This window comes from Acinonyx jubatus, chromosome E4 (genome assembly GCF_027475565.1).
Source record: "Acinonyx jubatus isolate Ajub_Pintada_27869175 chromosome E4, VMU_Ajub_asm_v1.0, whole genome shotgun sequence".
NCBI lineage: Eukaryota > Metazoa > Chordata > Mammalia > Carnivora > Felidae > Acinonyx > Acinonyx jubatus.
Genome location: NC_069395.1, coordinates 4,971,394 through 4,998,886, shown reverse-complemented (window position 1 = coordinate 4,998,886; position 27,493 = coordinate 4,971,394). Strand labels below are relative to the sequence as shown.

Here is a 27,493-nt window from a genome sequence, read left to right as displayed (position 1 = left end):
TGTCTGAGTTAAAGGCTCAGATTCACACTGAAAATAGGTCTCAGAAAGCCAGCGGATTTGGCTCAAAACGAGACCTGAACTCGCGAGAAACCAGATCGGGTGGAAAGACTACGGAAGCTCACCGGGGTGACGGGGGGCCGATGCCCACGAAGGCAGCAATCCTGGGCCCTCACCCCAGTACTGAGGGAGACAAGAGCCCAGAGAACCAGGCAGGGAGAGGAGGGGACCCTGGCCAGCCAAGGAAAGGAGACCCCTGAGGCAAAGAAGTGGGCTTAAGGCAGGGGACGAGGAGGAGTTACTGGCTCCCCCCCCCAAAGAGAGACGAAGACAACAGGCCCCTGGCGCCGAGAAGAGACACGCTGGGGCGGGGGAAGGAAAGCAAAACGTCGGTCTAAGACCGCGGGGGTCGGGTCATGGTCTGCAAGCCACTCAATCTGTGCAGCAGTCGACTCGTCATCCTTCACCGGGAAGGGGGACCTGCCCCAGCCAGGCGGGAGCGAAGGTGCAGGCAGGTTCAGAGGGCAGGGGTCAGCCATGTTCCCCGGGGTCCCTCCTGTCCTTCCCTCGGAGGCTGCCTAGGAAAGACCCAAAGGATGGGTACAGTCCCCCATGGCCCAGGGAAAGTGGTCCCAGAGGGTTTCGGCCTCAGTCTGGCTGTGGCCACGGGAGGCAGAAGGTGGAGACTTTAGGGTAAAGACTTTAGGGACCGTCCCTCGCTCTGAATACGTGTGGATGTGAGGGGGAGGTTCTGACAGCCGGAGCCAGCGACCCTGGCAGGGAGACCCCTGACTCGGGCTAGCTTGGGGGGGGGGGGGGGGGTGCGAGAGCACCCTGCCCCACAAACTCGGCGTCTGTGGCGGGCCAGCTGGGCGGGCAGGAGCAGCGGATGACCCACCGTCTGGAGAAGTTTGGCACGGTGGCTCCGTGTTGTCCTGTCTGTCCCCTGGCGACACCCTGTCGGGGCCACAGGAGAAAACTGCACGAGAGCCTGGTTTGGGGGTGGGGCTCCGGGGGACCCCATGCCCTCCCAGAAGAGAGTGCCATCCGGAGGCAGAGGGGGGACAGGCACGGATTCCTGCACGATGACACCAAGTAAGGGCTGGCGGGGGAGGGGAGAGAGAGAGAGGATCCCAGGCACTGCTGACGCAGGTGGCCTCTCCAGGCTCACGGGGGGAGGGTGGGGGGCGACTAAGGAGGAGTGGGGAGCAGTCGGGCGGCGGGAGAGTGGGGGGAGTCCATTCAAGTAAAAGGGAGCGGGAGGAGGCAGGGCGGCAGGAGGCGAGAGCCAAGCTCTCCCCGACCCGCGGGAGCCCTGGCGTCACCCCTGCCGCTGCTCAGTCACACCGACGTCTCAGACTGCAGCCTCATGACAAACTTGTGCGACTTGGGATCCACAAACTCCTCGGAGAGTTTGAAGAACGGGACCTTCTTGGTGCTCACCACCAGGCTGAAGTCGTGGCGCTTCAAGAGGAAAACGATGCCGTCCTTGAGCCCGCTGGTCACAGGCTCCTCGCTCACCAGTGTCCACTGTTTGGCCAGCCAGCGCTCCTTGTGGTACTGGATGGTGGGTCCGGCCGCCAGGTACCGCTCCAGGAAGGCCTGAGGAGGGGCAGGGGGCTGCGTGGTCACCTCTCCCCCTCCCTCCTCCTCCCCCCCCCCCCCGCCACCCTCTACGTTCCCCAGCTCGCTCTGCTTCCACGCGCCCTAGAACGTTCGAGCGGAAAGGCGCTGAGCTCATCTGCTCTGGACCCTGGTTCTAAGCACAGGGCAGCGGGAGCCCACAGAGGTGACGGGGACACCGCAGGGTCAGGACCGGCGTCCCCGCACTTTCCCTGCACGGGGCTAGGACCGTGAGGCCTCCTCATTCTTCCTGCCCCTGCATCCAGCTCTCGTGGGCGCGGTCACCCTGTTCACCAAGGGTGGCTGGGGACGCCACTCTAGGAGGCTGACGATAAAGCCGAGGGAGGGTCATGCTCGAAAAGAGCACAGAGCAAAGAATGCCTGCTGGAGGTCGCGGGGTGTGAAGGGGGGACGTCGGGTGCTGCCACCTCGGACACGGGAATCGGGCCACAGCCACTCCCAGGAGAAACTGTCCCTCCCCCTCCTCACCAGCTGGGAACGAGGCGGGAGGAGCAGGGCCAGGGGTAAGAGAAGAGACCTGGGGGGGTGGGGGCTGGGAGGGTGGCAGGGATGTGGTGAGAGCACAGGGGCGAGGCAGGCTGCTGTGGGGGGGGGGCGGGCAGGAGGACGGTGGGGGGCCTACCTTGGGTGTCATGTCGTGCGTGATGCAGAACTCCAGGTGCTGGAGGATGCTCTCCATGCTGTGGTACGGCTGCTGCTTGGTGGTCCGTAGATACTTCTGCATGGCACGGGCCATGGAGGCGAAGATGGCCTGGGCGGCCTCCCGGGGATCCATCACCTCCCTGGGGTTCTTCTGCTCCTCCTCCTGCAGCCGCTTAATGTGAGTGAAGGCCTCCTCCACCGCCACCACAAGCCTGGGGGACAAGGGGAGCCTGGACCAACCGCCCCTCCCCTTCCCTCAGCCCCCACCCCCTGCTCCAGCCGTCTGGGCGAGGCTGTGCCCCTCCCCGCCACCAGAAGCACCACAAACCCACCTGGAGCCAAGGGCTGGGCTCAGGGGGGCCGTGTGCGTGTGTGCGTGGGTGGGTGGGGGCGCATGTGCACAGATGCGGGGCGGGGGGGGCGCAGGAAACAGCTGTAGAGCTCAGTGAGCCCGGCGTGGGGACCCCAGCGTCCAACCCAGACACAGCCAGGGACCGTACTCTGGGACAGAGTGGCACGTGCCTTCCTGATGCCTTCCTCCACGAGACCCCCAAGTCACCCTTCCCCGGGGGGCCAAACCAGCAGACGCAACTACATCCAGAGAACAGCCTTCTACTCAAGCACGGGCAACGTCAACATCTGTCTGGGGGGCGGGCACACAAGCAACATGACATCAAGATGCCAGAGGTGAACACACAGGGCCCCAGAGACCGGGACACCTGCTGGGCATCGGACAACTCACATGTTCAGACAGTACTACTCAGCTGTCAAAACAGGATAAAAAAAGGAAGGCCTATAACCCAGATGCCGGTTAGGGGCGGGGAGTCATCTGTGAACCACTAGGCAGCGACACGAGGGACACAGAGACAACGTGGGTGAGTCTCGAGGAGGGCGTTAAGGGGGAAGCACGAAAAAGAAGTCAATTTTCGTTAAAAGCACACAACGTCCGGAAAGCCAGGACCCCAGGAACTTCAAGGAGCGGGGAGGGGGGTACTCGGGACTCAGTAAACACGTGGAACATGTCCCGCTTCGGCCTCTCTGGTTATTCACGCGCTTGCTCCGAGGGTCTCTCAGTAAAGCTCCTTTTGAAAACCAAGGGAGAAGTCTTTTTACTGGTTACAACCAAGGTAACAGGGGAGGGAGACATCGGCCACGGGCCAAGGACCGCATTGGCAACACAGGAGATCCAAAACCCTGGTTGGGGCAAAAGGTGAAGGGGGGGGTGCCACCTCTGGGTTCCTTCCCACCAGGACCATTTCTGAGACAGCTGGAGACATGCCGAATGGCAGACAAATGGGGTTGCTGATCTCCCATCGACGGCAGGGACACCAGCCTCATGTCAGAACAGGTAAGGGAAAACTTCCTCCCTTGAAGCCTGGAGACCGTGTGGGAGGAGGGGCCGAGGGTCAAATCCTGGGGCCCTCTGCTATTTGAGGCTCCCTGGAAATCCCACCAGACCACAGTGGGACCTGGCAGCAGCGAAGACCCTTCAGGTATGACAAGTTTACGTTACAGCGTGAACAGGAAAAAGAGAGGACAGTACTTAAGAACGTACCAAGATACGGGACCCTGCGTGGCTCAGTCAGTTAAGCGTCTGACTCTTGGTTCTGGCTCAGCTCATGATCTCATGGATCGCGGGTTCGGGCCCCACGTCAGACTCTGTGCTAGCAGTGAGGAGCCTGCTTGGGATTCTCCCTCTCCCTCTCTCTGCCCCTCCCCTGCTTGCGCGCTCTCTCTCTCTCTCTCTCTGTCTCTCTCTCTCTCTCAAAATAAACAAAGTTAAAAAAGATGTAAAAAAGATCTGTACTAGAACCTCATCTGTTGCAGGTAAAAAGGCACCAACAGCCGAGCAGGCTTATGAGATCCACGGGGAGGAGGTCCGATCCAGCCTCCGTCCGTGCTGCTGCAGGCAAGGCTCACCTCGTTTACTGGGCCCCTGCTCCCCTGTGGCAGGGAGAATTCACAGATGGCCCGTTCGTTCACCCTACCAGCTTCCCATCGTCCTGGCTACTCTCTCTGCTGTCTCCGTACATTCTGCAGACGTAATTAAAGTCGAGTCGGTTGTCCTGGTCGTTATAGACAAGGAGGTGACCCTGGCCAGCCCGCTCTCACTGCATGAGACCCTTCGAAGCGCAGTGTTCTCCAGGCGGCACAGAACTCGGAGAGACCTGCTGTGGTTGGAAAAAGCAAACCGCAGCACCGCGGCTGCCGCTGAGGCCAGATGACAAGGAACTGATTCTACCGCGACCGGGGAGCTTGGAAGAGGACCCCGGCTCAGATGGGAGTCGTCTTGATTTCAGCCTGTGACACTGAGCGCGGGGCCCAGCTAAGCCGTGCCCGATGGCGGTGTCTGACCCCCGCGACCGTGAGCTGAGAAGCGTGTGCTGTTGGACGGCGCCCAGCTTATGGGAACTTGTTAGGAACCCAGCGCACCCCATCGCGATTGCTCACGCGTTCCCCGCAGCCACAGAACGCCCTGGCCTTGCTCTGCCCGGCCTGTTCACACCCGGCAGGCCCCGGGGCAGCCTGTCCTGGCCCAGGGACCCACCTGGCCCTCCGCTTGCGCACCCTCCGCTCGTGCTCCGCCTCCTCGTAGTAGTATTCATTGTGACTGTTGTCCCGCCGCCGGGCGGCCGCGGCGATCACGGCCCGGGACTGCCCTGTGGAGTTGTTGGTGCTGTTTTCTGCACGGGAGCGGGAGAGACAGGGATGGTCGCGTCACAGGACGCTCGCTCCCCAGCCCGGGAAGTCAGGGCGCAGCCACCTGACCGGTCCAGAGGCTGTGCCCACCCGCTGCGATGCCTCCCGTTCCGACCCTCCTGGCCACGACTGGGAGAGGCCCCCCCGGAAAGCGACAGAGAGGGCCCTGGAGGGCACGGGTCCTGCACACGTGCCTCCTGGTGCCGGAGGACCTGGAGGTCAGAGAGCTGAGGGCTCGGGGCCAGGGCTGGTGAGCAGACGCAGAGAAGTCAGATTGGGGGGACACGCCACGGCATAAAGGGACAGCAAGTAGAATCAGCAGCTAACACCAGCCACCTGGAGCCAAGGGAAATGACAGAACAAAGGGGCTGGGGAAGCGGGGAAGAGTCTGAGAAGGAAACAGGGAGCAGACGGGAGGGCAGGGGAGCAGGGCCGCTCACCCTCTCCGAGGGAATACACCTTGAAGCCAGACACTTTCTTGGCCAGGACGGACTTGGGCAGGTTGAGGAGGGCAGGGTTGTAGACGGGGAAGTCATGGTAATACTTCTCCAGGATCCACACGGCCACACGCTGGATGCTGTGGGGGAGAGGGCGGGGGGAGGGAGAAGGGACAGACAAGGGGTGCCGGGGGGGAGGGAGACATCAGGGCAGGTTGGCGGGGTGGGAAAGGACACAGGACAGGGACAGGCTGCTTCCAGGAAGCCTGGCTCAGGGCCTGAGGTCTACTTACCAGGCTCCCAAGCCTTCCCCAGGGCTGGGCCCGCTAGTCCCCTGCGGTGCTGAAGCCCAGGGGAGAGAGGGCATTGGGCCTGGGTCTCCAGCAAAGGGTCACCTCACCCCCTCCAAGTCCCCCAAGATTCCCTACGGGACCAGGAAGTGCCCCTGATATTCTGTAAGGCCTGGGGCAGGGTGGGGGCGGGCAGAGGAACTCTCGCGGCACCTTTCCTGGGGGGGGGGGGGGGTCCCTCCTCTGGCCAGCTCATCTCGGTGACCACCCACTCAAGAGCTCACAGAGGCGGCGCCTCCAGGGAAGGCTCGAAAAGCGATCCCCCAAGCCCCGTCCGTGCCCCACGCCTTTCTGCCCCTCGGTCCAGCCCTCTGTGAGGTCCCTGATGACCAAACGTTCCCCCACTCCCGACTCCCAGCCCATCCCGCCCCAGGACCCTGTTGGAAACCTACCGCAGGCAGAGCCCTCGGCCCTCCGGCCGGCCCCACCTCCCCATCTGCTCCCCCCTCGGCCTCCCCCCACCCCCGGCCCCTCGCCGCACCTGAGGTGGCCCACGTTGTAGAAGCGGCTGGCGCCGTCGGTGGAGCGCACGACCTTGAGCGTGAACTGGGGCTGCAGCTGGCGCAGCTCCAGCAGGACCACCGCCAGGTAGTGCACGAAGAGCAGGGCGTCCACCAGCGACACGGCGAACTGCACCACGCCCTGGTAGCTGCGCTCGCGGGCGTCCAGGATGCGCACCCCGTAGAAGAGCCAGTAGGAGACGACGAGCAGGAAGACCAGCACCATGAGCAGCGCGCGCAGCACGAACACGCGCGGCAGCGAGGCCTTGGGCCGGCGGAGGAAGAGCGCCCAGCTGCCCAGCAGCAGGATGAGCAGCTTGAAGGCCACGGAGATGAAGAGGCCCTCGCAGGCCGTCCCGCACGGCTCCAGCTCCTCCCGCCACAGCAGCGGGGGCAGCAGCAGGAAAGCCAGTGGCGTGAGGAAAGAGAGCAGCGCCAGCGTGGCCCCCGCCGCCACGCCCAGGTGCCGGGAGCAGTCCAGCGGGACGCTGTCCTCCATGTCCTTGGCGATGCGCGTGAGGTCATCGTGGGAGATGCTGTGCTCTGAGGTGCCCGTCACTACAGTGGTCGTCTCCCCCCAGTTGTCATCCTAGGGCAGGACGAGGGGGGAGGAGGAGGAGAAGCAGGAAGGGAGGGGGGAGGGGAGAGGAGAGGGGGTGGGGGAAGGGAGGGGGAGGGGGTGGGGGGAGGGGAGGGGGAAGAGAAGCGGGAGGGGAGAGGTGGGGGAAGGGAGGGGGAGGAGGAAGGGAGAAGGGGGAGGGGAGGGGAAGCAGGAAGGGAGGGGAGAGGGGAGGAGGAGGGGCAGGGGAAGGGGAGGGGGAGGAGCAAGGGAGAAGGGAGGAGAAGGGAGGGGGAGGGGGAGGAAGGGAGAAGGGGAGGGAGGGAGGGGGAGGGAGGAGGGAGAAGGGAAGGGGAAGGGAGGGGAGGGGAGAGGTGGGGGAAGGGAGAGGGGGGGGAAAGGAGAAGGGGGAGGGGAGAGGAGGGGAAGAGGGGAGGGGGAGGAGGAAGGGAGAAGAAGGAGGGGGAGGAGAAGCAGGAAGGGAGAGGCGAGGGGGAGGGGTGGGGGAAGGGAGGGGGAGGAGGAAGGGAGAAGGGGAGGGGGAAGGGAAGGGGAGGGGGGAGGAAAGGAGAAGGGAGGGAAGGGGGGAGGGGGAAAGGAAGGGAGGGGGGAGGGGTGGGAGAAAGGAAGGGGGAGGGGGAGGGGAGAGGGGGACAGCAGAGCAAGAGAGAAGAGAGAGGGCAGTCAGCCCATATGCAACCACCAAAGTATTTCCTGAGCTCCACTGTGTGCCCAGGCTTGGCCTCCTCGGGGCTGGCCCATCTGAGGCTGGGCCCTCCTTGCACACATTAGGGAGGCTGGGAAAGAACACCAATGCCCAGATCCCACCCAGGGGGACGTCAACCCTTTTTTAAAAAACAGATGATTTTAACGTTCATCCAAAATTGAGAATCACTGAACTAAACAGTCCCTAAGGCCGGTTTACTGAAAACAGGGCCTGGGGACCAGCAGTGTAGACATCTCCCGGGAGCTTCTCCGAACTGCAGAGTCTCAGGCCCCACCCCGCATGGACTAAACCAGAATCTGCATTTTGACAAGCCCCCCATGAATCACTGGAACATGAAATGTTAGTGTGAACTGAGGCAGCCAGCAGACTGAGTGAGCAGGGTCCGCGTGCAGGAGCAGAGCCGGGGGCAGCCCGTGGGGTCCGGACAGGCCAGGCTGACCACTGAGAGCCTACCCTCCCGACATCGAGAGCCACTCAAGGTTTCTGATTCAGGGAGTGACCCGAAACAAGCAGTGCGGTGAAGGGCGGAGGACGCAGGGAGCGGGGAGGAAGGCAGATGATCGGTGCGTGGCATGGGAGATGGGCAGACTCAGGGCCACTCTGGGTCTCTGGTCTGCCCCGCTAGCCCTGCCATCTGAATGCCCACAGCAGAGTGGCCGCCTGTTCCTGGAGGCAAGGGGGTAGACGGGCCAAGGTCCCCAAGTGTCCTGAGTCTGGTCCACTCGAGCTATCTCTGCAGACGCTGGCCACCCTCCCACAGAAGGGCCCCGAGACCACCAGTGGCCATCAGTGCCCACCCTCTTCACTCCTAGACGGCCCGGGGATACGGAGTCACAGGGCTTAGACACGGGACGGGGAGTATAGGAGATGCCCGGCAGGGTCAGTGATCAGGGGGTTGACGAATCTCCTCTCCCAAGGACAGAAGAGTCTGACCTGATGGTACAAAGTGGGTGTACCGACCACTTTCAGCTCAAGGTCTACTCCTCACCCTAGGCTGACCTCCAGACACACTGCCTGCCCTCTCCCCCACCGCGGCTGAGCTGACCGTGTCTCGGGGTCCCTCGAGAACTCAGGGCGCCAGGTCTCAGGGAGAAGGCAGGATTGGGAAAGAGGGAGGGGGGCTATTTCCCCCAAGTACTCATCTGCTCCCAAGACCCAGGAAGTCCCGGTGTCGGTCACACAGCTTTCTTGTGAGGGAAGAGGAGCTGGGAGTCTCCAGCCAGAGATGGTCCCGGGAAGGAAGAGCAGGAGGTGCCTTCAGAGTCACCCTAAATCCTGCCCCTGCCCTAATCCAGCACTGAGGTCTGCCTGCTGGCCTTCCTACTAGGTGAGCACGGAGGGCCACAGAGCTTAGAGCAGGAGCAACCTGCTCACCCCGCCCCGAGTGACCAGCGTCATTCCCGCGGCCCCCCCTTCTCACCTCCCCTTTCTCCACCGACTCCTCCCACACCTGCTTCCAGCTCCAGACCCAGACGGTGCAGTTCTGCAGCCTGACACCAGAGAGCGCGGCAGAGCCCCTGCCTGAGGCTCCAGGAAAACTCAGGGCTGCCCACGCCCCCCCAGGCCGCACCCACCGCCCCCTCCTGCCCCAGGTTCCCAGCCCATCTGACCCGCGGGCCTCAGCTCAGAGGAACCAGGCAATTCCCATTAGACAGCCCAGGTCACCCTAGCTCTCTGAGAAAAGGAGGAAGGGGCTGCGGCTTCCAAAGGGATCTCTACTAAATTCCCTCACCTCTACTGAAACAGGTCCTCGCTTGGGAACCCAAGCACAGGACATGTGACACAAGATGCCCTCCCTGATAGGGCCACTGCCCGAAGAGACCAGGGTTCCAGGCCCTTTCCCCTCTGGCGGACCTCCAGGTTCATGGATCAGCCTGAAAACACCTGGCCTGGCCCCCACGCCCCCCGATGCTCACCCGCTCATCCCCTCGCGTGGACTCGTTGTCCAGCAGGGGCTCCCCTGGGGCCTGGATCGTCACTGACTTGTCGCCGCGGCTCCCATCTCGGCTCTTAGAGCGGTGTCGGTCCCGGCGGTCCCTGCAGCAGGCGGCCGGGGGCACAGGTCAGAGGGGGGACCTGGGTCCTCTTCTCAGCAACAACTACCCCCCCACCACCCCTGTGCACGCCCACCTCTCCCCCCACCCCCCTAACCCTCCACCCCCCGTGTCGCCCCCACGTCTGCCCACCTGTGCTTGCGGGAGCTGCGGGAGTGGCCCGACTTGTAGGAATAGCCCGAGTACTGGGACTCCGTGTCCATGGCGTCCGAACGCCGGGCCTTGTAGCGCTCCAGGGCCACAGGCTGGGGCCTTTTGGGGGGCCCCACAGCCACCTCCTTCAGCACCGGCTTCTTCAGGCCAAGGGGCACCTTCAGGAAATCAACCGTCACCCTGAGGGACTCTATTTTGCTGGACGGGTGGGCTCGTCTCAGAGAAAATCAAGCGACGCACCTGAGAAGAGGAAGCCGTCGGTCAGGAGAAGCGGCAGCTCCCGTGGGGTCAGGGCAGAGAGGTGACCGGCCCCGAAGAGCGGCTGCCGCAGGAAGCTGTACTAGCCCAGCCGCTGCCCCAGACCAGTCCGCCCCGGTTCCCACTCCGTCCAGTGGGCCCGGTTCCTCCTGCCCGGCCTCCTAGAAAGCGCACCCCAAGGCTGTGCCAGCGGCTCGGGGCGCAGGGCGGACGGGCAGCAGAGGCCGCTAGGAATGACCCAGCCCGGGACCCCCCGGAGCGGAGAACCAGGGCAACGCTCTCCTCGTTCTCGGCCAGGAAAGCCGTGGCTCAGAGACGCCAGGTTCTGGCCAGGCTGACGGGCTGGACCGACGGAGACCGCACAGAGCACAAAGCAGCTGGCCTCTGTCCAGGCCTCTCTTTCCCCCTCACCTTCCCCCCACTCGTGACTTCTGAAAGGGCCCACGGGGGGAGGGGCTGCTCACAGCCGTTTCTCTTGTCCCAGTCTAGCCAGAGCCTACGTCAAACCTACCCGGAGTTACAGGCCAGGTCAGGCTGGCTGCTCCACGGAGAGTGTGTGTGTGTGTGTGTGTGTGTGTGTGTGTGCGTTCATGCACACCAGGGGAGCGGGGTGAGGGATGGAAACTATGATAACGTGGGTGGGGGGAGCAGGGAGGAGAAGACCGCGGAAATCGTTCTCCGAAGGCCCGAAGGGCTGAAATGGGCCATGCGCTGGGGAGCCTTCCTGGCTGTGCGCGTCCCCAGGGGCAGCGTGTGTATTCGGTCCGTTCACCTTCTACCTCTGCAGAGAATGAGCTCTTCTTCCTCCCCGCTTCCCGACCCTCAGCCGCATCCTGCTGGGTCCTCAGAGCCCACCCACCACCAACTAACAGCCAACCTGGCATCTTGCCCTCGGGCCCACCTCCACCAAGGCACGCGCGCGTTTCCCAGCCTCCCTTGCCGGGCCACCAGCTCGCTCTCGGGCACCTGTGTGCATCATGCACCCTGCGAGGCCCCGGGGAGTGGCGGGGGGGCCGAGGGGGGGGGACAGCGGGGGACCCGACCCCGCGTCTCCAGGCTGGCAGGGCATAGGCACGCTGAACAAGTAAACTGGAGTATGAATGGCCAACTGCAGGAGTGATGGCAGGAACAGGCGGAAAACCAGGAGAGGCAGCGCTGGGGGCTGCGACTTTGCACTGAGCGGTTCTAGAAAGTCTCTCTGAGAAAACGACACCTGAGCCTGAGGGAGAACGGCACTTGGCCAGGCAGAAAGGTGACAAAGGCAGGAAACCGCACTGGGGAGACCGAGGGCAGCAAGGAGCTTGGCGGATTCCAGGAACCAGAAAAGGCCAGGGCAGCGGGAGCCGACGAAGATGATGGTTGGAGGCGGCCAGGGGCCAGGTGCAGAGCTGTGTTTCCCCCAAGCACAAGGACGACGACCACAGGAAGCCCGCGAAGGATTTTAGCTGTGCCGGCGGGGACTGGGGGAGGGGCGAGCAGACATGGGAACACAAGGAAGGAAGCTACTAAGGCGGCCGGAGGCAGCGAGCGGGCCTGGAGGAGGTGACAAACAGCCGGTGCGAGACGTGGTGGTGGTAGGATCAACAGGGCCCACTGAGGTCTGGCTGAGGGGAGGGGAGCGCCCGGGATCCCTGGCCTGAGCAGGAGAGGAAGGCAGGGGAGGAGGCAAGTCTGGGGAGGGAGGCAGTGAGCTCCATTTCCAGCGGGCTAAGGTCACGGCCAGGAGACAGGTCAGGTGAGCAGCAGGGTTTCAGAGGAGCCAGACTCAGGAGAGTCTGAGCTGGAGGTGTGCAAGGTCACGGGAATGGATAGGGTCACCTAGGGAGAGGAATAAATAAGAGGGTTCCTGGGAAGCCCAGTAGGGAAGAGCAGGCAAAGGGGCAGACAAGGCAAGGCCAGAGGGGGAGGACAGCCAGAGGAGGAGGGAGGCCAGAGGAGGAGGGAGCCCAGGGGTGGGGGAGGCCAGAAGAGCTGGCTCTTGTGTTTGGAGGCAGAAATAAAACCGACTGGGTCACCTGCTACCAAAAACTCAATTATGAGGGGAACTGAAATGGGTTTGCTTCTGTGCAGTTGCTAACTTTTCCCCAACTAAACTCAACTATCAACAACTAGAGAATAGGAAAGACGGCTGAGACACATTTCTGCCCACCACCGTCTGGTGCGCACACGGCCAAGAACTGATGCCCACCCCGTGGATGGACCTGCCCCTCTGACTCTCGGGGTCCTGTCGTGACTGCAGGGCGGTGACATCAATACTACATCCATTCCTTCCGCCGCCACCAGCTCTCGGGAGGCACCCCCGTGGCCTGGCGATGTTTGTCAACAGCCCCACGTCAAGGCCGGTGTGGGACGGAGACACAGCAAGGGGACACAGCCATGACACGTCAACCCAACCCTAACCCGCCCTAAATACCTTTGCCGTGAACAGGGCCCCCATTCAGCACCCTGTCTGCAAATCACACGTCGCCCCCCTCCACCCCCACTCCTGAGAACCTTTCTACTGGTTTAGTCCTCGACACAGTCTCCCAACACCTCACACGCATCTCTCTGGCTGGGCGCAGCCCTAATCTAGTCCCCACCAGGAGGTTCGAGAGAGCAAGTGGGCTGCAGGGCGGGGGGGAGACGTAAAGGGGGTCAGAACTGCCCTTCATGCGGTCTAGACAGAGGCACCGGAACCAGGACTCTCCACCTCCTCAGCCTCCCGTCACCGGGAAGAGCCAAGCACAAAAAGAGCCCGGAATTTGCATCAAGGCTCTGCATTCAAAACCTGACTCTCCCACCAACCAGCTCTGTGACCACAGGCAAGTTACTTCACTTCTCTGTGCGTTGCAGCCTGGTAGGCTCATCGGTAAAATAGGAAAGTAAACGACACGTACTCGATGAGGCTGCTGTGAGGACCCCGGGAGTGAGAGAAGCGCTTTTATAAACCGCTCAGCTATAGTAATTAGTTAAGGAATTAATATGCTGTGGCTCCAGGGTCGCCCATACTCCAATCCCGACACTTCCTCTGCGATTTAGGGAAGAGGTGGTATAAATAAATCCTGCTGTTTGTACTACTAAATAAAGAAGTCACACACACAGGCACACACGCACACACACACACAGTCCTGACCAGAACCACTTCAAACACACTCAGGAGGGAAGCTGATGCCATTGTGTTTCCCCTATAGATAAATTTCAAACCAGAGAAGGGTGCCAGCCCCTCCCAACCCTTTGTTCGGAGCTGCTCAGCCTGGAGCCCCCACCTTCCTCCCAGTGTCAACCCCGCTTCACCCACCGCTTATTCAAGACCCAGCGTAAACCCTGCTTTACCCACCCCTTCCAACCCAACTCAAGGTGCCTCAAACGTTAGGTGCCTCCCCTACCAAACAGAGGGACTAAAATGAACCCAGTTTCTGAGCCCCTTGCCTGCTGACCCCTCAAGTTGCCAGGAAGCTAACCCGAATCTGGAGAGGCTGGGGGCGAGGGGGATGGGAGGCAAGCGAAGACAAGGGCAGAAGTTCCCTCTTGTTTAATCAGCTCAGGAATCAGGGGTCTAGAGGGTCTCCAGGGTGGGCGGCGTTCCCAAGGAAGAGGCTGGGGGGAGGGGAGCCCTGGATCAGACCAACAAGTGGAAATGGCAGAGGTGGACCGTGAGGGCGGCAGGACTGGTGTGGACAGGGAGGGCCCTGGTTTGCACGTGGGAGGCCGTGGAAGGGGATGTGTCCCGATGCGTTCACCTTGCCCCCACCCCCAAGGGGCGCGAGCACGCGTGCGCACACGCGCGCACACACACACACACACTCAGTCCCCTGCTCAAACCAACCATGGATTATCTGGGGTTAAAAGGAGGCCAGAGAGAGAGAGGGAGGGAAGAGTGACTGTCACAAAAACAAGACCCTTCTCCCCGCAAAAGGCCTTTCAGAAATAAAATTAATGGAATGTGTCTCAGTACCATCCCAAGGGGATTGGGGGGAGGGGTGGGGGGGAATGTGGGGGCTTTTGTCCCGGCTGCCCAGCTTCTCCCACATTGATCGCCATGGCAACCAAAGCCCCCTGTTGCCTAGGTGATGGCAGCCGGGTCCTGGAACCCATACCCAGCATCCAAAGCGAGGGAGGTTGTGAAGGTGGGGGGGTGGGGGGGGGGGGACTAGGGGCAGAGGGGGAGAGAATGGGGTTTCTCCTCTGGCAGCCCCAGCTTTTGTCTGAGTTCTGGGATCAGGTTTCTTCAGGAAACAATCGGAGGCCTCTGGAAAAAATACAGTCAGAACCTGGCAACAGGCAAGGGAACAAGGCCTTGCGGTGCAGGGGGGCGGTTACGGGGGGGGGGGGGGGAGGCTGGTGTTGACCAAAATGCACACTGAGACTGGACCCTTCCCTTTGCCCCACTCGGCGGAGGAGCAGCCCAGGTGGACAAGGCACCGGACAGAGAACGGGCCTCTGTGGGCAGGTGCTGAGGACCGATGGGCAGCCAGCAGGTGGCTAAGATCACTGCCTCCTTTGCCGGCTTTCTGGACCAGGGCCACCCGGCCCCCCAGTCCCAGCTCCTTCGGGCCTGGGATGGGGAAAGGAGGCAGGGCAGAGGTGAGGGTGGGGCCGGAGGAAGGCACTCTGGGAGCCGCAGTGACTCAGCCAGAAAAGAAAAGGTGGGGAGGGGACAGGACCCAAACACGTGCCTAGAAAGGCCACCCATTCTTCCTTGGGTCTCTGGAAGACAGGGCTGCAGGCCAGCTGTGCAACAGAAGGCACTTGGTCTGGATCATCCCGCAGCAGGGGAAGTGGATGGGAAGACAAGATGCCAAGAGCTTGCCTCTGGCTGCCACGACAGAGCTGTGACCGGCCCACTCGTTGAACACACGGCCTTCCTCTTCTCAGCCCAGGACGAGGGAAGGCCGGTCCTATCTGGACGCAAGGGGTCGGGCACCATCTCATCTTCAGACCCTTGTAGGACAAGATGTCTACAGACACTGGCCCATTAATGGTCTGTGATTCCTACTCGAGAGCCTGGATCTCACTGCACCTGCCTTCCACCTCCCCAATCAACCCAGACAGGTGTGGCCACGTGAGCGCCCCCGGCCCAGGGTCCCCGGCTTCCCCACCACAGTCCAAGGGTATGAATGTGCGTTCGGCTCAAGGTGCGGCTGGCCACCTCCCGGGAGGCACCAGGTGTCCCACCCCCCCACCCCCTCCAGCCCAGTATCCAAAGAACTAGACAACTAGCCAGAAAGACAGAGCAGGCTGCCACGTCATCATCAGGCTGCTGGGAGGCGGGGCAGACACTCAAAGTCACAACCATCCTTCAGACTGGAGGCCTTTCCTTTCTGCCTCGATAGTCTCCATCCAGGCCCTGATGGTCACCAGTGGGGGCGGGAGGCGTCCATGAGAGCAAATGCAAACACCTCACCTGGTACCCGCAGAGGACCGGAAGGTGCCAGAACCTCTGACTGTGCCCACACGATCCCTGAGCTCCCTTTCCCCCTCCCCCTCCAAGAGGAAAGCACACACTGATCTCGCAGTTTCGTGAGATCGAGCCCCAAGCCCTGTGTCGGGCTCTGTGCTGACAGCGCTGACAGCGCAGGGCCTGCTTGGGATTCTCTCTCTCTCTCTGCCCCTCCCCTACTCATTCTCTCTCCCTCCCTCCCTCCCTCATTCTCTCTCAAAATAAATAAATTGGAAGAAGGAAGGAAGGAAGGAAGGAAGGAAGGAAGGAAGGAAGGAAGGAAGGAAAGAGAGAGAGAGAGAGAGAAAGAAAGAAAGAAAGAAAGAAAGAAAGAAAGAAAGGGAGAGAAAGAGAGAGAGAAAGAAGAGAAGGAAAAGAAAAATGAGAAAAGAAAAAAGAGAAAAGAGAAAAGAACTTACTAATGCTTTAGCTTTGAGGCGTTTGCCTCTCAGAGAGAGACAGGGTTCCTCTAGGAAAGTCCCAGTCCTTGGGGTAGCCAGGACTGTAAGGCCAGGATGGGGACAAGTGGCACAGATCCCCGCCCCAGCCTCTTCTCACCTGTGACAGGGGACGACTAGACAGGCCCGGGCCAAGACAGTGGAGACCAGAGCCCCTTCTCCTCCAAGGGGTGGTTTCTGCCACACCCCGCCCCCACCAACTGAGGCTCTGACGCTCCCTCGCTCGCTCCCTCCCTTCCCTCATCGTTCCCATCCGGCCTTAGGCCCTGGACAAGCCGTCCATCCCAGAGGCCACGCTGCGTTTCCCCACCACAAAGAGAACTAGGGCACACAGAGCAGGCCAGAACCAGCCCCAGGCCCTAGACCAAAAATGGGATGGAGATTCGCCCCCACCCTCACTCCTGTGCCCTGAAAAAGGCCCCAGTGTCCTTGGGTGAGGCCAAAGCCAGCTGGATCTCAAGGGGCCGAGGGAGAGGAAAGGGCTGGATTGGGGAGCCCGGGAGCCCCCGCCCTGCTTACCGGGCACTCTCCCAGGACAGCCCCAGACATGAACTCACCATCCCGAGAGCCCCGGGGCAGGGGCAGGGGCAGGATCCTTCCCCTCACTAGGCTGGGAAGCAGGGGACGGTTGTGCTTGGGTCACCCAGGCGAGGATGTTTCCAGAGCAGCTGCTCACCCCCAGACCCCAGAGCAAGAAGAGCCCCCACGCCGGGCTCCCAGCCAGGATACCTGAGCTTGCGTTCTAGCTAGAAGGGAGCTGGGAGCTGCGGGAGCCAGGGCCAAGCCCTTCTCCTCCACCTCCTCAACTGCATCCATCTAAGAGGGGGCGATGCAGGTACCCTCTGATAGCCACAGACACCCTGAGACACACACTCACACACAGACACCCACACTCCTATCCCCCTCTGAAACCTGGACCGGCTCCCGCCTGCCCCACCCAGCTCCACCCGCCCCAGACAGGCAGGTTCTGTAGAGACCTGCTCGATTTCTCTCTGGCACCCCCACCCCCCCCCCCCCCGCCGCTCGCAAAGTGTCTCCCCCAACACACAGTACCCCAGTGCACACACATGCACCCACACCACAGCTCCTCAGTCCCCGGCCACCCCCAGACCCGTTCGCAGCCAGCCGAGAAGGGAACACTGGGCAGGGGGGAGGGCAGGGGGGAGGGTATACGGCAGAAGGGGTGAGTAATCTCTTTGGCATCTGTCCCAGATGGGGGCCGGAGGGGAGACAGGATGCTAGGCTGGTGAGAGGGTCACCACGGCTTCGAGATGCCTGGATGTCCTGTTTAATTTGCACCAGTGGGCAGGCCCCACAATTACCACCCACCGGGCTCTGAGCTCCTTCCTCCGTCAGTTGGGGCACAGGGCTGGCCCCTACCTGCCCACCAGGTGAGCTGTGGGAGAGCCAAGGAGGAAAGCAGGCACCTCAAGTTGTCCTCAGGGACAGGAGAAGGGGGACCCTGGGGGGCGAGCAGGCTGCGTGGGCCCGCGGGTCAGTTCCTGCCTACCCCGTGCCCCCCCCCCCGCCCTCCAGGAAAACAAAAATGCCTCCCCCTTCACGGCCTACTGTCCTAGGCAGGCCCCAAGTGACCCTGCCTCCAGGAGACCTTCTGAGCCTGTACACCGGCCCCTGCCAAGGAGGAGGAGGTGGAAAGCAGCCGCTTGGGGAGGGAGTGACCTTGGGCTCACGTGTGGTGAGGGAGCTGGGAGGTGGGGACATGGGCAGCAGGGTGGGCCTAAGGGTGCCTGCGGCAGGCTTGGGTCTCCCCAGCCTGGAAACCTTCTCGTGCTTTGGGGGGCGGGGCCGGAACTGGCACGTGACCCAGCTCTCACGCAGGACAACCGGAGGGAGACCGGGCCAGCTGAAAGGCCCACGTAGCTACCGACCTCCACCATTGTGACACTCTCAGCACCTGAGGTTTTTAGTCTTCTAAGGGGTCCCAGCAGCCTCCAGCCCCTACATCTCCCACCCCCACTCCTGGAGGAAAGCCAGGGACAGAACAAGTGTCCCTGTTCACACTTGGTTGTTTTTTAAGTTCCTGCGTTCACACCTGGGGCTCAGCCCCTGTTCTCCTCCAACCCCCACCTCCCCTAAGAAGCCAGAGGCCCCTCCCCAGCCTCGCACACAAACACTGCACTCTCTCTGGTGAAAGTGGGGGTCCAGGGATGTTGTGCGGGGTTGCTGGAAAACTCTGCAGACAATGAGGGCCAGGCCCCTCCCAATCACAAACAAGACCCCATGGGCTGGAGTGGCCGGACCCCCAACACCCGCTCCCCCCCTCCCCCGGAGGAAGAGGCCAGCCCCTGGAGAGGTTCGGCCCAGGCCCTAGCCCTGCCCCAGGCTGGGGACAATCAGGCCCTCCTCCCAGGAGACCCATTCCCCCAGGGGACTCCACCCAGCCCCACCCTCCGAGGTAGACCTCTCTACTCAGGCTGACCTGGAGACTCCCTGGGCGCCCTTCAGGAGATAGGGGAATTATTCAAGTTCAAGACCAAAGGTGATGCGCAAATCCGATTCAACTGGAAGGAAGCAGGGGAAGGCGGAGGGAGCATTTTGGAAAATGGAAGCGCGATGCAGGCAGGTGGGCCAGGCACAGCCTCTGGGGAGCTATGCTATCCAAGGTGAGCTGCTTCCCTTCTCTAAACCTCAATTTTCGTGCCTGTAAAATGGAGTAATGGTGCCTACTTCTGGTTAAGAGTTTTCAACAAAATAACATATACAGAGTATCATGGAGTCGGGGACGTAAAAGATGCTCAATAAAACGTTACCTCCTCCCTCTTTGTCCTTTAGAGGCTGCACATCCAGTCGTCCTACTTCCTGTTCCCATGACCTCATTGTGAGAAGACCCCACCCAGCCCCTCTGGCTACAGCGCTGGCCCCAGACCCCAGATGATGACCCCACCCTAATTTCCACCACAACCTGGGGCAGCCAGAACCCCTCTCCCCATTCTCTGCCTCTTTCCTGGGCTGGGATGGGGTGGGGTGGGGTGGGGTGGGTGGGGTGTGGTCTCGGATCCCCCTATCCCTCCCTACCCATCCCTCCTTCCACACCTACTAAGGCAGGGCCTGGGCTCCAATGCCAGGGCGCTAAGCCCAGCCGTGTGTGCAGTGGCAGGGGGGACCCCAAGCCTGCCGCCCCGCCCCAGCCCCCAGCTTCTCCCCACTCACCGCCCCACCCCGATTACCAGGGGATCCTGGGCTCGGCCGATTCCAAGCCTGCTTCTCCCAAACCCGTTCCCAGCTGTCATGTCTGTAATTACCAGCCTCGCCAGGGGCATCAGACCAGCACAGCAACACCTCATTTCCAAAGGGCCCCACCAGACGAGGCCTCTGCCTCCTACTCCGTACCAAGCAGTGTGGAGGCAGGGACGGAAAGATTTTCCCTGACCCACCTCGTTTCTCTCCAGATCACAAGAGGGCTGCCCGGGAGATCGCCAGGAGGCGGAATAAAGAATGAAAGGCTGCTGCTGGGGGTGGGGTCTGAGTTGGGAGTCTCTCCCGGGCTTCTCCCTCGCCTGGCTACTGAAACCTCCCCACAAACAAGGTTACCAACCCGGAGAGGGGGAGAGAAGAATTTTCAGGTCACTTCGGAGAGAGGGGAAGTTGATGCCCCAGTAAAGCTGAAAGGGGTACCCACAGGGATGAGGGCAGCTACGGGAGGGAACTGCCCAGGAGAGAGGAGGAAAGAGCGTGTTAAATGAAGTCCCATCCTCCACCCAGACCGAGAAGAGGCAAGAGTAGCCCAGCCTCCCTCCTCCTTATCACCTCCATCCCCACCAACCTCACAGGACCTCCTTTTACAGGCAGGGAAACTGAGGACAAATCCCCACCCATACTTCAAGATCCAACAGCCCCACGCTGCATACAGCTCAGCAACACCCCCGATCCTTCTGGCCCGCTCAGCCCGAACCTGCAGAGGCTCCTCAGTCCCCTCCCTGTCTGCCTAGCTCAGAGTCTGAATCCTGCAAAGGTCCATCCACACAGTGGAATAGGGTTCAGCCATGAAAAAGGTGAAGTTCTGGCACCCGCTACGACGTGGAGGAACCTTGAGAAGCTTGTGCCGAGTGCAGAAAGACAGACATAAAAGGTCCTACGTTGTGTAAAATTTCATTCATGTGAAATATCCAGAATGGGTAAACCCACAGAAACAGAATAGAGACTGGTGGCTGCCAGAGGCGGGGGATGGGGTAGGGAAAAGGTTCTCACAGGCCACGGTTGCACAACATTGTGAAGGCACTAAACGCCAATGCTCACTTTAAAACGGTAATTTTAGGGGCGCCTGGGTGGCTCAGTGGGTTAACTGTCCAACTCTTGATCTCGGCTCAGGTCATGATCTCACGGTTCGTGGGTTCGAACTCCACGTCGGGCTCTGTGCTGACAGCTTCCGAGCTGGAACCTGCTTCAGATTCTGTGTCTCCCTCTCTCTCTGCCCCTCCCCTGCTCGTGCTCTGTCTCAAAAATAAATAAACGGTAAAAAAAAAAAAAAAAAATTCTTTTCAAGGGTAATTCTAGGGGCGCCTGGGTGGCTCGGTCGGCTAAGTGTCCCACTCTTGATCTCGGCTCACGTCATGATGTCAAGGTTTGTGGGATCGAGCCCCAATTCGGGCTCTGCATGGCCGGCATGGAGCCTGCTTGGAATTCTCGCTCTCCCTCTCGCTCTCTGCCTCTCCCCCGCTTGGGTGCGCACACTTTCTCTCTCTTGAAGTAAATAAATACACTTAAAAAAAAAAAAAAAGACGTTGAAAATGGTAATTTTACGGGATGTGAATTTCACCTCAGTTTCAAAACCCCCGGCCAGCCCAGGGCACCGCCCCCCCCCCCCCCCCCCCCCCCCCCCCCCCCCCCCCCCCGTGCCTTTCCTGACACCCACCCCAGGGCCCCGTTGGCCTCCTAAACACACCTCCACACAGCACTCACCGGGCTACAGTGAACCGACGTGTTCCGGCACGTCTCCCCTGCGAAAGGCCGCCTCATCCCCTCTCCCCTGTGCTCAGACAGCGCCTGGCAGCCAGCAGGGTCTGCCAGAGGAGAACCAAAGCCTCGCTCTCCTCCCCAACCCACAAGTGCCTCCCACGACCCCCTCCGTCAGAACCCGAACCACTCGGCTAACATGTACTGAGTGCTCCCTATGGGCCGGGCACCATGTGAAGGGCTCGCGCTGCATTACTTCACCCGGTCCTCATAAACCGAAGAGACAGGGCGTATTATTAACTCCACTTTACGGGCGAGGCTTCAAAAAGTTCTCTCTTCTGTCTGAGGCCTCAGAACTAGGAGGTGGCATAACTAGGACGTTAAGAGCAGGCCGCAACCCGAGGAAGGAGGCCACTGGGCGAACCTGGGGTTCCTCGAGGAAGGTCCCATCTGGGGTTGGAGGACAGCGTCTTAACACCCAAGAGGCTAAAGAATGCGGTTCAAGAACTTGCCCCACGTCACCCCACTGTGAAATACTAATTCCAACCAGTGCTGTCGGGTGTGGGGAGCCGTTGGGGGCAGACCAGGCAAGGACTGGAGTCCCTACAACCCCGAGGACACGAGGGGAGTCCCGGAGCTCCTCTCTCTTCCCCCCAAAGCTCCTCTTAGCCAAGTACACGCCCCCCCCCAACCAGAAGGGCCTCTTGGCAACCAGATGAACAGATAAAAGTCTGTCCTGCCCTAGGTCCAGGAAAGGGGGCCCTTCCTTAGACTCTGAAGGAGCAGAGGGGGCACGTGAGAGAGGCCTGTCCTGGACGAATCGGACAGAAGCGACACAATGGGGCAGGAGGAGCCGATGTGGCCACCGGTTCCAGACTGGAAGTACGGCCCGAGATGCCAACGTCCATTCTCTGACCACAGTGCCTCCTCCTTGGAAGAGCGGGCCAGGAGGCGTGCACGAGAGCCAGAGCCCCCCCACCCCCCATCCTAGGTTCATGTGCCTCACTCACCCTGGGAGCCCTGCCCGGCAGACAGGTGTCGGGCTTGAAGCACTCACGCATCAGGCCTTTCACACTCTGCCCCCAGCCCTAGTCCCAACGTGTCCTAACTCCCACCACCCTCATCCCAGAGTCCTAGGAAAGCGAGGGAGCCCTGGGGACTAAAGACGGAACATCCCGGTTGCACATGCCCACTAGGGACTCAAGCACTCCGATTCCAATTCCTCGGCGACCCTGAGAAACGTGTGCAGTCGAAACCTCAGCCCCTAAAAGCGGGTGTCTCGCCCTAAGCCCTGGCGGCAAGAGGAACGTGTCTGGGAGGGACATGGGAGGAAAAAGCGTGCGTCCTCAAGAGGAGAAGAAGGCCAGCCCCTTCCCTTCACCCCGAAAGAGAAAGGACAAGGGAGAGGACGGGCAAAGGAGGTAGCTGCTGCTTCTGTGGGGAGGGACACAGCCCCTTCCCCGACAGTGGTGACCTCCCGCCAAACACCAGGACAGCCTGCCAGGGGCGCCCACCCTTTCCCCCACACGCGGACATTCAAGCTCTCACTGGCTCAGCCCCGATTCCTCACCCTCAGCCCCAGCCCCAGCCCCAGCCCACAGCTCCACCCTAACCATGCTCCTCACCAGGGAAAAGGGAATCTCCTGGATACATACACGGTGGGCGGGCGCACACACCTGCAGAAACTCCTGAAAATGCCCCCCCCTCCCCTGCCCACCAGCCTCCCCAGAGCTCCCATGCCACCGTCTCAACCCCAGGGACGGGGACCTGGGCTGTTCCACACCAGTCTCATCCCTCCAGCAGGCTGCGTCCTCTTGCCTCCACCCCAGACCGAAATCGCGACTCCTCAGGAGCTGGAGAATCCTGGAGACAGGGCAGTCAGTGCACTCCGAAGTCAAAGACCCCAAGGCAGCTTTCCCGGGAGAACCGTGGCCTGAGGGGGCTGAGCCTGGGCGGGGAAAGCCAAGAATGTGGCCTCTCCACACACTGGAACCCGGGCTAGGATTTTCCTCCCCGACTCCTCCAGGGCCTCAAGATTCCTGTAGGACTACAACCAGAACCTCTCTTCTCTGTTCCCCACAACACACACCCTTTTCTAGAAACCCCCCCCTACCCAAGCGGGCACCTCGTAAGGTGGCCCACTCTCTCCCACTTGTAGGTCTCAGATACTTAAGGCGCTACCTTTGAATCCAGGGAGAGCCAACCAAGAAGCTTCAGAATCGTCCATACAGCCATCCCTTTGGGCTTTCTACCAGGAAAATGTGCCTGCAGAGGCAAGAGGTAGTGCCCCCAACACACACTCGGGAGCACACACACCACCTAAGGCGGGTCCACACGCTGGTACTTAACCATCAACACAGGTTACACCCAAGAGAACAGATTCCCTCACCCCCTTTCTGGCACACAGGTGCACACACACCTACCCAGCCAGGTATGCCCCATTCAGCTCTTACACACCCACCCTCCTCAGTACCTACACCCTTCTTTCCCAGAAACCCCTCCGCAGTTCACACACACAGACACACAGCCCTTCCCCGGAGTGTACACATAAATGCATATCCAAACACACGGCAGATACGTGGTCAGCCGCTCCCTGGGTGCACACACAGCCGCTGAAAAACCCCTACACCTCCAAACCCAGGGGCCCACCTGCAGGAACACGTAGCACATCACGGCGCGCGCGCGCGCGCACACACGCATACACACACACACACACACACACACACACACACACAAAGAATCACGCACACTGATCCTCCACCAATGCTTTAAAACTCACTAATGCAGGGCCCCCAGCCCCCCAAATGGTAAGTATGAGTGGGGAGAGGGATGCCGGCGCCTGTCCCTGGGCCCCCATCCACGGTGCCCGGGTACCCTGCCCGCCAGCCCCGTCCTCAGCAGCACACACACCCCCCTCCACTCTCCTCTGCCGGTCCCCAGACTCCACATTACACCCGGAATGCATACCTGCCCCGTCCCTCCCCACACTCCTGAGGTGTGTCTGCACCCCTAAACACCCCCGCCTTCCGATACCTCCGGGCTCCTGTGTCTCGCACTGCCTCCCCCCCCCCCCCCACCTCCAGCACACACTCCCGGTCTCCGGCTTCAACCGGCTCCCCCCCGGGATCATTAAGGCCCCCGCCGGAGCCCCGGGCCCAGGAAAGTCCCTGGCTCTCCAGGCCCGGGCTCCGCCCCCTCCCCACGAGCCCCTGGCCCTCCGCAAAGTTGGGGGGGGGGGCACTCCGCCTTGCAGTGGGGAAACGGACCGGAAGGGGGGTGCCCCGCGCCCCCCCTTCCCCCACAAGCCATCCCGCCCGCCCGGGGGCCGGGCACCCCCTGGCCCCCCGCACGATTGTCCTCCTCTCCCGTCTCTCGTCCTCCTTTCTTTTTCTGGCAAACTTTGCCCGCGCCCCCGCGGCCCGGCACTCACCGCCGCCGCGAAGTGCCGGTGGGCTCGGCCCGGCGCCTTTGTATCCGCAGCGCTCCGGGTCGCGGCGAACTCCGCGCTCGCGGACGGGCAGCGCGGGCGAGGGCGGCGCGGAGGGGGCTCCGGTGCCGGCCACCCCCTCTGCGTCCCACACCGCTGCCTGTCCCCCTCGGGGCCCCGGGGGCAGGGGCCGGGGGATGGGGGCGCTCAGGCTCCCATGGCGGGGGCCAGGAGCACGGAACCGGGGGCCGGGGATCGCACCGGAGCCGGCGGCGGAGCGGGGAGGGGACGGGCAGGGGAGCGGGCGGGGGGCGGGGGCGGGGGGCGCGCGCTCCCGGGCGCCGCCTCCCGGCTGTTCCCGCCGCCGCGCCCCTCCCGCCGCCGCGCCCATTGTCTGCGGCCCGGCTCTTCCCGGAGCCGCCGCTCCCCGGCCGGCCGGCCGCCCGGGACGCGCGGGGCCCTCCCGACCCCGGGAGGAGGCCGCGCGGCCCTGCGACCCCGGCCGCGAGCGCTGACCCGGGAGGCCTCGATCCGCGGCCGGGGCCCAGCCCGCAGCCCCTTCCTCCTGGGGCGCCTCTCCCCGACCCGCGGGTCGGAGACCGAGTCCCCAGACCTCCGGGGATGGAGGTGTGCATTCTTGCGGGCCACGGACCCGGCTACGCGGAGTCCGGTCTGGGATATGGAAAGATCGATTTCCTCTCCCCCCCGCCCCCCCTCCCCTCCACGAGGGCTGCGAGAAGGGAGAGTCATTTCTGATGTTAATTAGTGGCAGGAGACGCTCCCCGCTTCCCGTGCATACGGGGATTTCCCTGACACCCGCACCACCGCATCCCCCTCGCTACCAAAAATAATTTAATTACTCTGGGTTCTAGCTGTGAGCGGCAACCGCCCCGTCAGTATGGGACGCTCCCTCATTAACACTTTTTCCCTCCCCTCCCGGTTTGAGCGCTGGGATTAATTACAAAGGGAACCGTGCCCTGGGGGAGCAAGGGCGGGGGAGGCGCAGGCCCTGGGAGCTTGGAGGAAGGGGAGAGGGGGCCCTTCTCCCAGGAAAACTCCAAAGGCCTATCAGGTCCCCAACCCCAGTCAGGCAGGCTCTTGGCTTCAGATACCTCGGAGTCGGGGTACTCTACAGGGATTCTAGGGTATCACAAAATATCCCACACAATTGGGGCATTTCTGCTGCGCAGCACTCCACAGAACCAGTTAGGGTTCATGAAGTGGGGCAGTTGCTCTGAACCCCACCAAGAGTCTCCCCCATCATAAACGTGGGAAGTCCTTCCCTTTGGAGCGAGCGAAACCTTGCAGTATTATTATATTATCATATCGCTGTGCAAACCAGCACTTACCTAGGGTCACAATACTTCCAAAGCACGGTCACACCTCCACGGGCAGGTCCTGGCCTTCTCACCATCTCAACATCTTCCAGTGTTCAGGCCCGATACCTTCTCGCCCAACCCTGTGATTCAGAAGTCCAAAGGGAAGGACCTTCCCAGCCTCCGTGCCTCACTTATTTGGGGAGTTTTGCTCCTCCCTGATGAAATGTTTTCTCTGAGACCTAAGCTCGTCCCTTACAATTGTCCATTCTAACCTAACCAGCCACGAGGACAAGAGCCGTCTTCATCCGCATTGGGACCATTCAAAGATGGAAAACCTTAAACAGCAGTTCCCTTCTGCTCTGCCCAAACCCTTGCCTCTCTCCTCATCCCCCCACCCATCGACATCCTGCGTGAGCAAGTGACTCAGTACTGAGACTACATGAAATACGCAGAATCATTACTTCCGGTACCCAAGTCCCTGAGTGGGGCCGGGTACTCCTTAGCGTGGTGCCTGTCATGGGCAGTATTTGAGGGACAAGCGGCAGGAAAGCTAGGAAGGGGAAAGGGAGGTAGAGCAGGCTTAGGCGTCCCCAGGCCTGCCCAGAGCACACCCCCAGGGCTAGGCGGCAAGTGTGTGACTTGACCCAGTGATGGGGCTCCCGCAGCTGCCCTGCTAGCTGACTATCCAGCAGGTTAGCGCAAGGTATGTTCACATGATGTTAGCCTGTTTCACACGCTTCAGAAGGGCCCGAAGAATCAGAAACAGGGCTTCTGACCCCGGAATTACAGACAATTCTGTAGACTGGCCCCGCCTAAAGCCAAAACCAAAGATGTCAACAGATAAGGCTTCAGGATTAACAGATGTCAGGCATCAACCTGGAATAAACTCAATCTCTCCTTTTTCTTCTCTAAAGGTGAAAGTGGGGGCTTTCGGTTCTGCCTCTGCAACAAAAGCACGGGCTTACAGAGGAGACGTCCAACATTCACTCTCACCGGCGCAAAGTGTCCCATGCAGCCATTCTCTGGACCGCCCTCCATGGTCACCCCTAGAATGGACGCCCATCTGGATTTCACACATCCTGAACTCACAGAGGGAAGAAATGGGAGCTCCAAAGAGGAGGCCCGCGTATCCTAGGGCCCAAGGGACCTAGCCCAATTCCTTTTTAATTTTTGATTTTTTTTAAGCTTATTTATTTTTGAGAGACAGGGCATGAGCGGAGTGGGGGGGTGGGGAGAGAGAGAGAGGCACACACAGAATCCAAAGCAGAGCCTGACGTGGGGCTCACACCCACGAACCCTGAGATCATGACCTGAGCTGAAGTCAGATGCTTCGTTGAACCGAGCCACCCCTTAGCCTTAGCCTAATTCTTTAGGAGAGAAGACGATACTGAAGTGACATCCAGCTGGGATTTTCCCAAGGGGCCCGATCCTCAGTGACAGAGGGAGGGCAGGAGCCTGAAGGAGTGGAACAGATTGCACAGCTCCTAGCTTTGAGGACACGGGCAAGTTTCTTCATTTCTTCGAGGCTCAATTCCTGTGTCTATAGGATGGGACTAATAAGGGTAACTAACAGCAGGAACCCCTCCACGTACCCATCATGCCCCAGTCAATTCCCAGCCCAACTCCCCCTCTTTGTTATGTACCTCAGAAGATTCCTAGTGCTTTCTGGAATCTGGCTCAAGGAGGGGGGGCTCTTCGCCAAAAGCCAGGGCCCTCAGTAAAAGTTCTTTCATTTCCCCACCGCCTCGAGGGCCTGAGGCAGTAGGGATCCAACAGGCTGACCAGAGGCCTCTCAGGAGCCCTGGTCCTGGTCCTCCTCCACGCAGGATGCAAAAGGTTCATAAAGTAGCAATGGACACTCTCTAACACACACAGGGAAAACCCCCCTCCTCTCTCTCTTTATCAACCTTATCCTCATCCCAACTAACCTTCCTA

At 61.3% G+C, this 27,493-nt stretch overlaps 1 protein-coding gene and 2 long non-coding RNA genes across 9 annotated transcripts; 2 read left to right on the top strand and 1 right to left on the bottom strand.

The window, feature by feature from the left end:
- Nucleotides 1-797: 797 nt before the first annotated feature.
- VANGL2 (VANGL planar cell polarity protein 2) lies at nt 798-25,866 on the bottom strand. 4 transcript variants are annotated; one of them, XM_053209643.1, is made up of 8 exons: nt 25,589-25,866; nt 9,743-10,003; nt 9,473-9,593; nt 6,252-6,859; nt 5,424-5,560; nt 4,832-4,967; nt 2,264-2,495; nt 798-1,599 (listed from the first exon to the last, which is right to left on the bottom strand). In XM_053209643.1, exons 2-8 carry the CDS (start codon nt 9,811-9,813, stop codon nt 1,339-1,341), a joined length of 1,566 nt encoding a protein of 521 aa, XP_053065618.1. In that variant the 5' UTR covers nt 9,814-10,003; nt 25,589-25,866; the 3' UTR covers nt 798-1,338. The 4 variants fall into 4 exon arrangements, with proteins under 4 accessions (XP_053065618.1, XP_026904210.1, XP_053065617.1 ...); XM_027048409.2 differs by lacking the exon at nt 25,589-25,866 and adding an exon at nt 24,243-24,550; XM_053209642.1 differs by lacking the exon at nt 25,589-25,866 and adding an exon at nt 22,994-23,266.
- LOC128313094 (uncharacterized) lies at nt 14,238-18,872 on the top strand. 4 transcript variants are annotated; one of them, XR_008293312.1, is made up of 5 exons: nt 14,238-14,584; nt 14,876-14,981; nt 17,111-17,289; nt 17,480-17,594; nt 18,692-18,872. It is a non-coding gene; the product is annotated as an uncharacterized LOC128313094 (long non-coding RNA). The 4 variants fall into 4 exon arrangements; XR_008293314.1 differs by having other exon boundaries at nt 17,476-17,594; XR_008293311.1 differs by having other exon boundaries at nt 17,480-18,872.
- Nucleotides 18,896-20,349, top strand: LOC128313093 (uncharacterized). Its single transcript, XR_008293310.1, has 3 exons — nt 18,896-19,445; nt 19,705-19,988; nt 20,228-20,349. It is a non-coding gene; the product is annotated as an uncharacterized LOC128313093 (long non-coding RNA).
- Nucleotides 25,867-27,493: the final 1,627 nt, after the last annotated feature.

Excerpts from the sequence above, each read along its gene's own strand:
- VANGL2 (XM_053209643.1), bottom strand. The coding sequence starts at position 9,813 with ATGGACACGGAGTCCCAGTACTCGGGCTATTCCTACAAGTCGGGCCAC. Across the intron at positions 5,561-6,251 it reads TACAACGTGGGCCACCTCAG|CATCCAGCGTGTGGCCGTGT; the intron begins GTGCGGCGAGGG and ends TCTCCCCCACAG. Across the intron at positions 1,600-2,263 it reads CGCACGACATGACACCCAAG|GCCTTCCTGGAGCGGTACCT; the intron begins GTAGGCCCCCCA and ends GCCCCTCCTCAG.